This window comes from Macrosteles quadrilineatus, unplaced genomic scaffold (genome assembly GCF_028750875.1).
Source record: "Macrosteles quadrilineatus isolate MER2022 unplaced genomic scaffold, UCM_ALF_1.0 Scaffold_1__1_contigs__length_201487025, whole genome shotgun sequence".
Classification (NCBI taxonomy): domain Eukaryota; kingdom Metazoa; phylum Arthropoda; class Insecta; order Hemiptera; family Cicadellidae; genus Macrosteles; species Macrosteles quadrilineatus.
This window is the reverse complement of record NW_026542594.1, coordinates 187,001,780-187,014,505: the sequence shown is the minus strand read 5'-3', so window position 1 is coordinate 187,014,505 and position 12,726 is coordinate 187,001,780. Positions and strand designations below refer to the sequence as shown.

The window sequence follows — 12,726 nt, the reverse complement described above, 5'->3', positions numbered from 1 at the left end:
AATTCAGACATCAACTTTGTAATCGCCACCTTCAATTCCAGAAGGACAAACCTCATAGCTGGCTCATGTCTATATTTACAAAAAATATTTACACACACGGTCACTAGTATTGCGTTTGGGTCAATCAGACGACGGACACGCGGCAGAGTCATAACGTGAGGTCTTTCTTCCTCAGTAGTCAGTTCCATTTCATGGCATTCCTGCTAGCATTTGGGGTCGACAGTTAGTTAGTTTGGATTTTCCTGGTTTATGGTTGGGCAGGTGCTTTGCTCTCTGTAGTTTTGCCGGTTTAATGCTCTGTTTCCAGTTTTGTCCATTTCAATGCCGTGTATTAATTTGAAACTGGTACAGCTGGTAGTCTTATTTATTTTTAGAAGAGTGTTCGATCCAATCATATTTATATGTTTGTATACTCAGTAGCTTTCTTGGATCGAACACTCTATAATTTTCAAATTAATTTATAGAATTGGACAAAACTGGAATCACAGAAATAAAACGGCAACACTGTAGAGATCAAACAAAGCACCCCTCAACCATAAAACCAGAAAATTCCAAACTAACCCTTAACTGCTGACCCCAAATGCCAGCACGCCCAGTCCATGAAATGAAAAGGAGGAAGAAAGACCTCACGCCATGACTTTGTTGCATGTCTATCGTTGCATAGTCCGATCAACCCAACCGCGAAACTATTAGTGGGTGTGGGTGAATATTTCTGTAAATATATACAACCTATAGTTTTAGTGATAAGAAGATGATTTAAGAAGACCACGGGAGATGCCACACACAAGGTGCAGAAATGCATAGGGTGATACAAACATCTTATTTATAAGAACTCTCACAACAATAAATCTAAAAACATTTTTATTTAGTGTGTTTATTACATCAATGTTAATTTGTTTTGGCAAAGCCATGCCAGTCAATTCACACAATTGGGAAAGAAGTCTCCTTCAGATAGATAGAAAATTAATAGTTTATCTATTTATATGTAGCTTAAAGAGAAATATTTTTAGCTAGGCATTCTTTGTTCTTTCCTGAAATTTGACCCAAATTCCTCCAATTGGAGCCAATACAAAAGATGTAGGGTGAAACTTGAGTGGGACTTTGGTCTTTGGGTCGAGGCTCACAGTGAATTCAGACATCAACTTTGCAATCGCCACCTTCAATTCCAGAAGGACAAACCTCATAGCTGCAAACAGATTTAAAAAAAACAACATTTACTTGAACAATAAACAATGAAGGAGTCAATTTTTTTAGGTAAACTACATACTTTGTTTAAGAAACTGTGATGAATAACCAGGCTATGAATCGAATGAAGATGTGACCAAGTGAAAGAAAGTTCTCTTAAAGCGTTGTTAATAATTAAGTCATGGTTTAAACCAAAATTTCTCAAATACTTTATTAATAAACATGAATACTTGGAACAGAAACAGTACGGATCATAAACATAAACAAATGCATCGCTGGCCCTTTGACTACCAATAGTCAATGCCCGAACCTATACAAATAGCATTAAGATATGATTTTGACAATTCCATTCAAGCAATGTTAAATAATGTTTATTTTCGGGCCAGCAACATCATTTGTTTATGTTTATTATCCATACCGGTTCTGTTCAAGTATTCGTGCTAATAAAATATTTGAACAAAGTTAAAACCTGGTGCATAGGGTTTTTGAACTAGATATTTTAACTATCAAGCAGAAGAACTAAAAATTACATGTAGGTATAAAATTAAGAAATGTAACTGTTGTGAGGTAAAACATGTAAGACATGCCTGGCTTATTCTAATACAAACATGAAAATAAATGGCATCAGCATCAGTAATCTGACACATACCAATGAATAGACATTAGACATTTTTATTTGCACATAACATTCTTTTAGATGTGATATCAAATCAAATCTTTATTCACCATTAAATAACATGAGTTACAATAGATTTTGTCAAAATTTATAATGTAAATACCTTAAAGACACCTCAAAACATGACTAGACCTACTACAGCATGAAAGACAATTAGTTTAAAGGTTTCCAGAAAATCAAATAAGTAAATAAATAAGCAGTTCAGACAAATGCACCTTGTAAAGAATTATTTTGGTAACTAAGTTAACTTATTGAATAAATAAATACATAAAAACTCCGGTGTATAAGTAAAAAAAAAAGATGGTACGGTACCGGTACATAAATATATAGAACAGGTGCATTGTCAAAATTGAGCCTACTGTCGGGGAAAAAAGTTTAGACACTCGAGTTTGGAGCTCTACAGAAAAGTAACCAACTAACTTAGAAAAACACGTAGTATATATAAATTTTCGTTGTTTTATTCTACGCATTCCTGTGAAAACAAAAAATTTTTAGCTCTTTTAGGAAATTTGTTATGACAGTCGGAAGGTAAAAACTGCCTGTTTTTAGAGTACCAAAAACCATCTTATGACTTTGAAAATTCGCACAATGTAAACTAAACGGCAGAACTTTATCAAACTTTAATACAATATGGACACATATATAATGAATAAATTTGTGTAGTTTCAGAATTTTTACTCTACCCAAAAAGTTTTTGTTGTAACTTTTGTAAATTAACTTTTTCTCAAAAACGGCAAACGCTAGAAACAAATTTAAAAGCTTGTTTTGGAGGTGATTGGTTTTGTATTAGAAATATTGATACTGCTCAACCAAATTGTTACGCATATTATTTTAATAAGTTAACATTTAATTTGGATAGTGCAGAGGCCGAATACGGCACTTCCAGACCGCCACCGGCTCTGACTGGGCGCATACTCCGTACAGTGTTGCCAAATTGAACACCTGGACACTGAGCAGCGATGGGCTGCGAACTGTTGGGTCAAAACTGAACAGCAGTTATTAATTATTAACCATTTCCCACCACCTTTTCTAATGAGGGCTTTGGACCTCCATCGTCACTCCCACACTTCTAAAAAAAAAACATATAGCACTGACAATCATTGCATATTCCGAATCTTACAATTTAGATTTAGCACCTATATTTGGGGTGGTAATACTTTCGACCCTTTGGAAGAATGTAAAACATGATATTTCATGTGAGTCACTCAGTGACACACACTGCGTGAATCACCTTACGCTCGGTCAAGGTCCATCGTGGCAACACTGCACTGGATTCCTGAGCGGGCGATGGCGTCTGCACCCCTTGCAGGCGCGAGATCATCCAGTTTTTTGTTAATTTATATAAATAAGATGCGTAACAGTTTGGTTGAGCAGTATCGATATTTCAAATACAAAACCAATCACCTCCAAAACAAGCTTTTAATTTTTTTTCTAGCGTTTGCCGTTTTTTTAGAAAAAGTTGATTTACAAAAGTTACAACAAAAACTTTTTGGGTAGAGTAAAAATTCTGAAACTACACAAATTTATTCATTATATATGTGTCCATATTGTATTAAAGTTTGATAAAGTTCTGCCGTTTATTTTACATTGTGCGAATTTTCATAAGAAGTCATAAGATGGTTTTTGGTACTCTAAAAACAGGCAGTTTTTACCTTCCGACTGTCATAACAAAATTTCCTAAAAGAGCTAAAAATTTTTTGTTTTCACAGAAATACGTAGAATAAAACAACGAAAATTTATATATACTACGTGTTTTTCTAAGTTAGTTGGTTACTTTTCTGTAGAGCTCCAAACTCGAGTGTCTAAACTTTTTTCCCCGACAGTAGACTAGAAAACTTCTCTGGGGTTTAAGGCCATTTATTTTAAACCAATTTTCCATTTCTTTCATAAATTCTGTGAGGGATGTAGAAAGCTCTTCTCTACTATTTTCTTTAATGATTGCAGTAGTATCGTCAGCAAACAGAATCAGATCTCTATTAATAGCTTTAGGGAGGTCATTTATGTAAATTTAAAATAAAAGGGGACCTAAAATGGAGCCTTGAGGCACCCTAAGCTTTATACATTTCCAATGCAAGAAATGCCTGGTTTCTCCATCAGAAATGACAGTTCTTTGTTTCAGATCTGAAAGATATGATCTAATTAGGGAAAGATATGACCTAATTAGGGAAAGACAACTTCTTGAAATTTCATAGTCATGTAGTTTTTGAAGCAATAGCGAATGATCAACGATATCAAAGGCCTTGGATAGATCACAGAAGACACCAGCTGCATTCCTTGACCCATCCAAAGCCTCCGATACCTCATTAATAAAGTGTACAAGAGCTGTATTTGTTCCAAGGTGTTTTCTGAAGCCAAATTGATTTCTATTAATAGCTATTAATACAAACCCCTTTAAGAAACGCAATGCCTTTGTTGAAAATTCAGTCTGGGAATATTTAAATTTCGGATAGTTCCCGTGGCGGCCGCTAGGTAGATTAATCGCGAGCGGGCGGCCAAGTCAGCTGACTGAGTGTGAGGAGTGATATAAAGAATCGGCTTAGAGAGAGGGAAGGATAGCGTGGCTGCCGCGTGGGCAATCGTAGCAGCGGCAAAGCTCAATTCGGCAAACAAATTTCAGTCTGACTATTCTTCATAAGCATTTTGCTTTTTAAAGGGTTAAAAGTATTGCACATACTTTCTCCCATTTTTCAATAACTTGTTTCATGGGTAAGTGGTGGGAGTAACTAGGCTACATGATATTATTTTGGGAAAAAACACAAAAGTTGCAATAACTTGCCATTTTTTAGAAAATAAAATTTTTCCGTTATTTTATGAGAAAATCACCATGAATCAAAATTTTAAAAAAATGAAAAAAACATCTGGAGAACCCCGGGATTAGATCATACATACCAAAATCGGACTACAGGTGTGGTCTTTAGCTCTGTACACATACAGACACACACACAGACAAATATCTCTTCGAAAACCATTTTTTTAGAAACGGATATACTCAAAACTCAAACTCGAAAATTTTGACAAAAACAATACGTTCTCCATTTCATACCATGGCATAGGAGAGAAAAGTAATAAAGTGAGTGTAAAATGAAGTAAGTGATGATCGTTCTTTGAAGCTTTTTTTGCTGACTTAGATCAGCTGGTTCTTTTTCAGGAGTTAAATAATCCTTATATATATACTACTGAAGGCGATTTCTACTGAAAACTACTCCTCCGTTAATGATGGACGGATTTTTACAAACGATATGTCCATGCAAACATTAAATATTTTTGTGTAGACGCCCCCTTTCACCAATTCCTGTAATAAAAGTCCTCGGGCCTTACCCCACAGGCCTCCCATATTCCCAATGAAAATCCCAATGTATTTCTTATGAAGAAAAGATTTTGTTTACTTAAACCGACAAATAATTAGAATTAATTACTGCTGTTCATAGTAAACACATAATACATACAACAGCTTTCGTTTTCAGAGTGAGTTCTATTTCAGTTTTGATAACTGGAGTGGAGTGATTGATGATTACACTATCTTTGAGTTGACTCTTTTAAGTTATCGGAAATTTATTATGACTGTTATTTGTCAGCTGTTATTGAAACTAACTCTTCTTAGGATCAAAGCTATCTTCAGACTCACAGGCAAGCACCATATACACTCAGCTGTAAGCTATAATTTATATTACTAATGAGGTTTATGTTACCTGGCTTCTGTCTACGATCCACAGTAGTTTTAGGTTTTAGGAAACTACAGCTGTTTCATGCCTCTATTATTGGCACATCATCAGGTTTGTTGAACGCCAGCTTCCTTATACATCCCTCGGTCACAACTTACCCTTCACCGCCATATCCCGTTTCGCAGTCAGTCGACCTTCCTTAAATAATGTTTAAATGTTTGTGTTTCCGTGTGTGTAAGTGTCTTCATGTTCATTGTAAAACCATGACGAACTCGACACCGAGGGATGTAAAAGGAAGCTGGCGTTCAACAAACCTTTTGATTTGCCAATAATAGAGGCATGAAACAGCTGTAGTTTCATAAAACTACCGTGGATCATAGACAGCGAAGCGAGATAACATAAACCTTATTAGTGCTAATTTTAACGATCCAGTGGCCAACCATCATGATAATTTAAATTCAGCAAAATATATCAAACCTGATACATACCTATACAAACTCTAGGACCATCACCGAAAGGATGATATGTGCCTGAAATGCGATGGTTGTTTCCTTCAAAACGTTCTGGAATAAACTTCTCTGGTTCCGGGTAGTATTGGGGGTCATTGTGGATTGAGTACGTTGGTATCATGACTTTAGTCCCTTTCTCTATCACCACATTTGAGTCCGGGATATGGTAGTTAGCATTGCAGACTCTTAACACAAAAGCTCCGTCAGAATATTTACGCAATCTTTCTGAAATTATTTTTTTCATTGATTAGTTGTCTGTTAACTTAGGAATAAATATAACTTAGGAAATGAAGACACTATATTTATCCACACCACTCCACCTACATATGATCTATACTTACACTACACTATTATACTTATACTATCCTATTATAAAAGGCAAATACCACTCACTGATCCCTAAATCTCAAACAATACAAGCCATAAGATCTCAGTAATTGGATTGGAGGCTCCAATCAACCTCTAGGTGTGCAATAAGAAGCGTTTAAAAAAAATTCCATCAGGGCTCTGCTCCATATTGGCCTTAAAAGTTTGTATGTTATCCTTATAAAGAAAAGATTTTTTTACATTTGAATGGATGAATATTTTTTTTAATTATACATTACTAGCAGAGTACCCATCCTTCTTACGGGGTAAGCTAGTCTATATATAGGAACATATATATATATATATATATATATATGAGGCTAAGAAGGATCTGAACTTTAGAAAAAAACCATAAGCTGAACACCTATCAACCGCATACTTGAATCCTTGAATGAAAGGTTTTGATGTGAAATTTCCTTGAAAAATATCAGTTTTTCGATAAAACAATCTCCAGAAACCTGGAGAACCTCAACTAAAGGGCTGTATTTAATCAAGGCGTATGAAAGATACGCTATATTTATAAATATTTACACCATTTCAAGCTTCTCTAAATTTACAGCAAAATCTGAACATAATTACTGATTGGTTTAAGACATGGAGGTTCAAAATTAATGAAACTAAATCTGTCCACATTACTTTTACTCTAAATCAAAATTCTTGTCCTCCTGTCACAATAAACAACACCCAACTTCCCGAAGTAACTGAGGTTAAATACTTAGGTATCCATTTAGATAGGAAGTTAACTTGGAAAACACACATTTGGAGAAAACGGCAACAACTAAATTTAAAATCTAATCAGTTAAATTGGCTCATCGGAAGAAAATCAAAACTTAGTCTAGAAAATAAATTATTGCTATATAAAACTATATTGAAACCAATCTGGACATATGGAGTGCAACTATGGGGCTCAGCGAGTACTTCTAATATAGAAATTCTCCAACGATACCAATCGACGATGCTGAGGAAGATAACAAATGCACCATGGTATGTCAGCAATAGAACACTACATCAAGACCTTAAGATGCCTACAGTTAAGGACGAAATCATGACCATAAGTGAACGATATATTACGAAATTGGAATCTCATGAAAATCATTTAGCTCTTAACTTATTAAACAACATGGATACAATTTACAGACTTAAGAGGCCATCAATTCTGGACCTGCCCTTCAGATTTTTGTAAAGTGTTTTTATTGAAGGATTTGTTGTTGAGAATGCTTAACAGCTATTTTTAATGTTCCAAAGTCAATTTTTCGTATTATATAGTATTTACTTATTGTTCAATCCCTATAATAGAACAGATTGTAAAGTAAACAAATAAAAAAAAAAAAAAAAAAAAAAAAAATATATCAGCTGTTAGATTTGTTTTTTGTTTTTGTTTGTTTGTTTACTTTTCCTTGAGTTAACCTTTTGATTCTATCCTAGATTTCTATATTGCATCACGAGAAGTGACAGTACGTTTTTCTTATGTGAGATAGTGTTCAAACTTTTGAATTATGTTTCATTAATTTACTTTTTAGTTCAGTATTATATTTAGAAAACACAGCAATGGATGTTGCAGACTAATGTTGTGTACTTAAGGGAAACCAAGAACCACAGAGTTTGGACGTCTTATGAGTTCCAACTGGGAAAAAACACTTCTGAAAAGTATTCCTTCTTGTTACATGGACATTGATCAAATTAATTTACATCAAGAACAAGCACTTAAAAAACCATACAGTTTGCATTAAGGTGATGAAGAATCACCATACCTTTTCTGTGTTCTCTTCCCGTGGCGAGGCATGGGCAGAATTATTCAGTTATACAACAGACAAGCCACAAAAACTGTAAGAGGCTTAGTGTGGTTTTTTGAAAAATTATGATTAGTTTCACAGAGATAAAAAAAATAAGCAGAATGTAAAAAATACCATTGTTGATGTTAGCCTCCGGATTACGTTGAATATAAAAATTGGTGTAAATACCTGCTTCTTGTAATCCAAATTGTTGCTGTTATGACGCAACTAGTTTCGACTTATCACGAAGTCATCTTCGGGCGTCCAGGGGATGTCAAATCACTTCATCAGAAGGTCGTCAATACACACATACGTTCATACACGAACATGGTGACGGTTACGAACAAAAACACAGACACGAACATTGAAACGAAAAAAGTACGATTTAACGAGTAAAGCTAAAAATGGTAACACCGGTGAGGATTATGCGTCACGGCCGGATGGATGTAGCGTCTAGACTGACATTTAGTTCATCTGTTGACATTCTAGACGCTACATCCATCCGGCCGTGACGCATAATCCTCACCGGTGTTACCATTTTTAGCTTTACTTTTTTCGTTTCAATGTTCGTGTCTGTGTTTTTGTTCGTAACCGTGACCATGTTCGTGTATGAACGTATGTGGTGTATTGACAACCTTCTGATGAAGTGATTTGACATCCCCTGGACGCCCGAAGATGACTTCGTGATAAGTCGAAACTAGTTGCGTCATAACAGCAACAATTTGGATTACAAGAAGCAGGTATTTACACCAATTTTTATAAAAAATACCCTATACTGAAGTGGTTTTTTCCCGGACCAAAATCGGAATTTACCCTGAGTTATAAGATCCAGGTAGGTCATTTCTTTCAGTCCGTCGTACGTGAGTTTCCCTCCGTACTTTGCCATCACTTGGTCTATTTCTAGTTGCAGTTTTGATTGCACTTCAGGGTTGCAAGCAAGCTCAAACATTGTGAACTGTATGGAGTTAGCCACTGCTTCTGTTCCTCCCGTTAGAAACACAAATGACTGTGCTGCTATACACTCATCGGTGATAACTGTAAAAATGATGTTCTGTTAGAGATTTTATTTTGTTTTTTGAGCTTACCTGTACAGTTGGTGAGTCTTCTCACTAGGAAACACAGTTATTTGGGAAGACTCATTCACTGTACAGGTAACGCTACTCTTCATATAAGAAACCAGCCAAATCAATCCATTCTGGCCAGAGCCCCACCAATGTTAATGTTGATAGAGCCGTATGTCCCTAATGGCAAAAACAGTGTTTGCCGGAGTCTTCGGCCTAGGAGGGGTCCTTGCTCGGGGCCCCAAAGAATATTTTGGTCATTTGAAAAATTCATCTAATAGGAGGGTTTTGATTTTTGAGCCGAGTCTTTATTTTCCTGATTGAAAACACATCTGCAAAGATTGCGGGATCGAAAATTATGGTTACGCCACGATTGCGGGACCCTTTGATGAAGTCTCTTTGACTAAAAGATGTTTATGATTCTTCCGAGATCGCAGAAAATGTCCACAATTTTACTGTGACTGCAGAAGACAATCACGATTTCATCATGACCGAGTAAGTTTTGCTCATATTAAATTTTGTTTCTTGTTTATCATTTTGCCATGGTTGCTGGAGTTGCTAAACAAAGCATAAAACTTCATTTACCTTCTTTGTTGTTGGCTGAGTTCTTCTAGGTAAGATGTTAGTGTAACACTATGTATTTCTTTCTATACCTTGTATGGCATCTTCAGAGGTCTTCTTAATTCATTTTATTACTAACACTATAGCTATAGTACATGTAATTAATTACATTTAAAATATTTAACACCTAGTCTATGTATTTACAAAAATATTTACACTATAACCACAACCACAAATAGTAATCTTTATGACAAATAGTAACAATATAATTTTAATTGCTCATTAATTTGACAAATTGAAAAAGTTTTAATTAGTATAAAAAAATAATAAAAATGCTCACCTTGTGTTTGGACCTCTTTGTTCTCCTCACTGATGGAGAAGTCCATATGGTTTAAATAAGCATCTTCTTCACTTAATTCCCCCTTCCAGTTCATCTGTTTTCCTGTCCGCTCTTGTTCCTTCAAGTTCATCATTAGTTGCAGAAAATCATTTCTATGAATATTGTGCTTTTTTCGAAATTCCATAGTGGCTTTCACTAAGCTGATCATGTAGTTGTTTACATCTATAGGGGTCTGACGCAATCTTAAAAGTTTAGCTAGCCCTTTTATGTAAATTACAATTATATTTCGTACCATAGTTTTTAAGGAGGGTGCAAAGATTTTATCCACTATTTGACGAAATTTGATACCTTCTGGACTGTTTGCTTTGAATTGCAGCCCAAAAGACACACTTGAAGTAACATCGATTGTAAATGTGGTTCCTATGATTTTAGCATTGAGTGAAGTATCAGTTTTTAGTCTTTCTCTGATATCCTCTATAAGTTCATCTCCGGAGTTACACATTTGTTCCATCATTCCTTTAAGTTTCCCTGTAGTAAAGGTGGGTGTCAGTTTATTCCGCAAGTTTTTCCATAATTGACCTTTCATGTTAAATAAATTTCCAGACAATGGTTCTTTTTCTAGGTCAATTGATAGGCCAAAATCCCTATCTTGAAAGTATGAGAAATCCTTGATCAGAATTTTCTCAATGAGCTTTGGATCCCGAATCATAATGACTGGTGTTCTAAATTCGTAATATCCTCCGAACCTCTGGCCTTCTAACGCTTTATAAATATCGTCTATGTCGTGTTGTAAGCTCTTCTTCTGTAGAATCTGGTTTTTAATGTTCCCAAAAATTATAGATGGTTTGACATAAGGAACTCCTCGTTTTTGCCAATAATCAAAAGGTGCCTTCAAGTAACAATAAAATATCCACAGACAAGTTATGAATGCCACAAGGGCAGCAGTCCCCCAAGAGTTTACTACATCCATAATTCTTCTTGGTCTGAAAAATCACACCTTTTATAAATTGTCCTAACATTTTTTATTCAAGAAAATTTTGGGAAAATCAAATTTATCAAGACCGTACTTGGGACATGATACAAATAATAACGTTTTATTTATATACAAAACATTATTTTACTCAAAATAAGATACACAGTTACAATGGACAGTATGTATTCTGCCTTCTTTTCAATTAAAAGAAATAGTTGAAACCAGATTCAATTCATTTTTTGAACAAGGACTGTCCCAAAGAAATGTTTTCACCCATATATTTAACAATAAAAAATTCAATAAAAAACAATGTAAGAACAACATAAAAATGTTCAAACAATAAACTCTAGTTATCTCAAATAAAATTTACTTCTGTTATATTCTTATGAGCAAAAGAGTAATGTTTTACAAATACCTCAGCTGTATTTCCTGAAGCTCTTAAGAAAGATGGTAATGCCAATGTTTGGTTGTTGTATGTTTCAAACCTGTACACTGCTATACTAGGACTCACCTTGTTTATTCTAATGCCACAACTATCTTATCCTCTCAACAACTTGCATTGACTGATTGACTCTAACAGAAAGATTACAGTCAAGGTCATCGGAAGTTGCATCCAAACCTGATAGTTACAAGTGTTTTAATATTTTTTAGTTCGTCTAAACATAATAATCAACTGTCATGATTACTTTACAGATTTTGCTGTGAGATAAGTGGTACTTGTGCTGAAGTCATGAGCGTGATGGACAAATCTCTTAGAAGAGATTATATATATATTTGAAGATTATACAATCATTTGAAGAAAATATTTAAATTATCATGAATGAAATACTCCAAGCTATAACATATTATGCTTAGATTGACCAAAATTATAAACATAAGGCGATGATGAATTTATGCAATTAATTTCAATCTTTTTCAGGGTGTCCCACATAAAGGTGTCTCAAATTGATTACGGAAAAATGGCATAACGTACAAGGATGAAATAAAACTTTTCTGTGTTTCATCATAGACAAAAAGAATGAAATATAGACCGTCAGCCGTGCTGCGGTTGCCATGGTTACCATAGGTTCCGGCGCACACCGCTGTAGTTTACGTAGCACGTACGCCGTAACTACCGTGGTGCTCCAAGCGGTGTGCGCCAGAACCTATGGTAACCGCAGCACAGCTGACGGTCTATATTTAATTCTTTTTGTCTATGGCTTCATATACCAATTCATTTTGCCCTTCACCCATTGAATTTTCTTACTCGTTATGAAATAAGCTTTATACTGCGATATGCTACAAGTAACGGTTTTTTTTTTAATAATAAAAGTTCCAAACAAATTTATTTCTCAAAATTTGCAAAATTTTACAGGGTGTTTAATAAAGGTGAGGATATAATAGAAATTACCTTGATCCAACTCAAAATTTGAAAACTATGGCAATATTATTTTTTTTAAGTTTAAATTTACAAAAATTCTGATTTTTATGAAAAAATTCCAAGAACACTTTTTAGCATTTGAAATGTTGTTTCAAAAGATAAGATCAGGTTTGCCTCAAGTAAAATTTTAACTAATATTTCAGTTATTTTGTATTTAATATTTTTGGACATGTTGTTATCATTTGATATGAGATTTTAAAT

General features: G+C 34.6%; 1 protein-coding gene across 1 annotated transcript; it reads right to left on the bottom strand.

Annotated features, from left to right (window-relative positions):
* Nucleotides 1-844: 844 nt before the first annotated feature.
* On the bottom strand, nucleotides 845-11,656 carry LOC128991906 (probable cytochrome P450 6d4). Its single transcript, XM_054415185.1, has 5 exons — nucleotides 11,521-11,656; nucleotides 10,133-11,115; nucleotides 8,984-9,205; nucleotides 6,012-6,257; nucleotides 845-1,186 (listed from the first exon to the last, which is right to left on the bottom strand). Exons 2-5 carry the CDS (start codon nucleotides 11,100-11,102, stop codon nucleotides 1,011-1,013), a joined length of 1,614 nt encoding a protein of 537 aa, XP_054271160.1. The 5' UTR covers nucleotides 11,103-11,115; nucleotides 11,521-11,656; the 3' UTR covers nucleotides 845-1,010.
* Nucleotides 11,657-12,726: the final 1,070 nt, after the last annotated feature.

Excerpts from the sequence above, each read along its gene's own strand:
- LOC128991906 (XM_054415185.1), bottom strand. The coding sequence starts at position 11,102 with ATGGATGTAGTAAACTCTTGGGGGACTGCTGCCCTTGTGGCATTCATA. Across the intron at positions 9,206-10,132 it reads CAAAGAGGTCCAAACACAAG|TTATCACCGATGAGTGTATA; the intron begins GTGAGCATTTTT and ends TCATTTTTACAG. Across the intron at positions 1,187-6,011 it reads TGGTCCTAGAGTTTGTATAG|CTATGAGGTTTGTCCTTCTG; the intron begins GTATGTATCAGG and ends ATCTGTTTGCAG.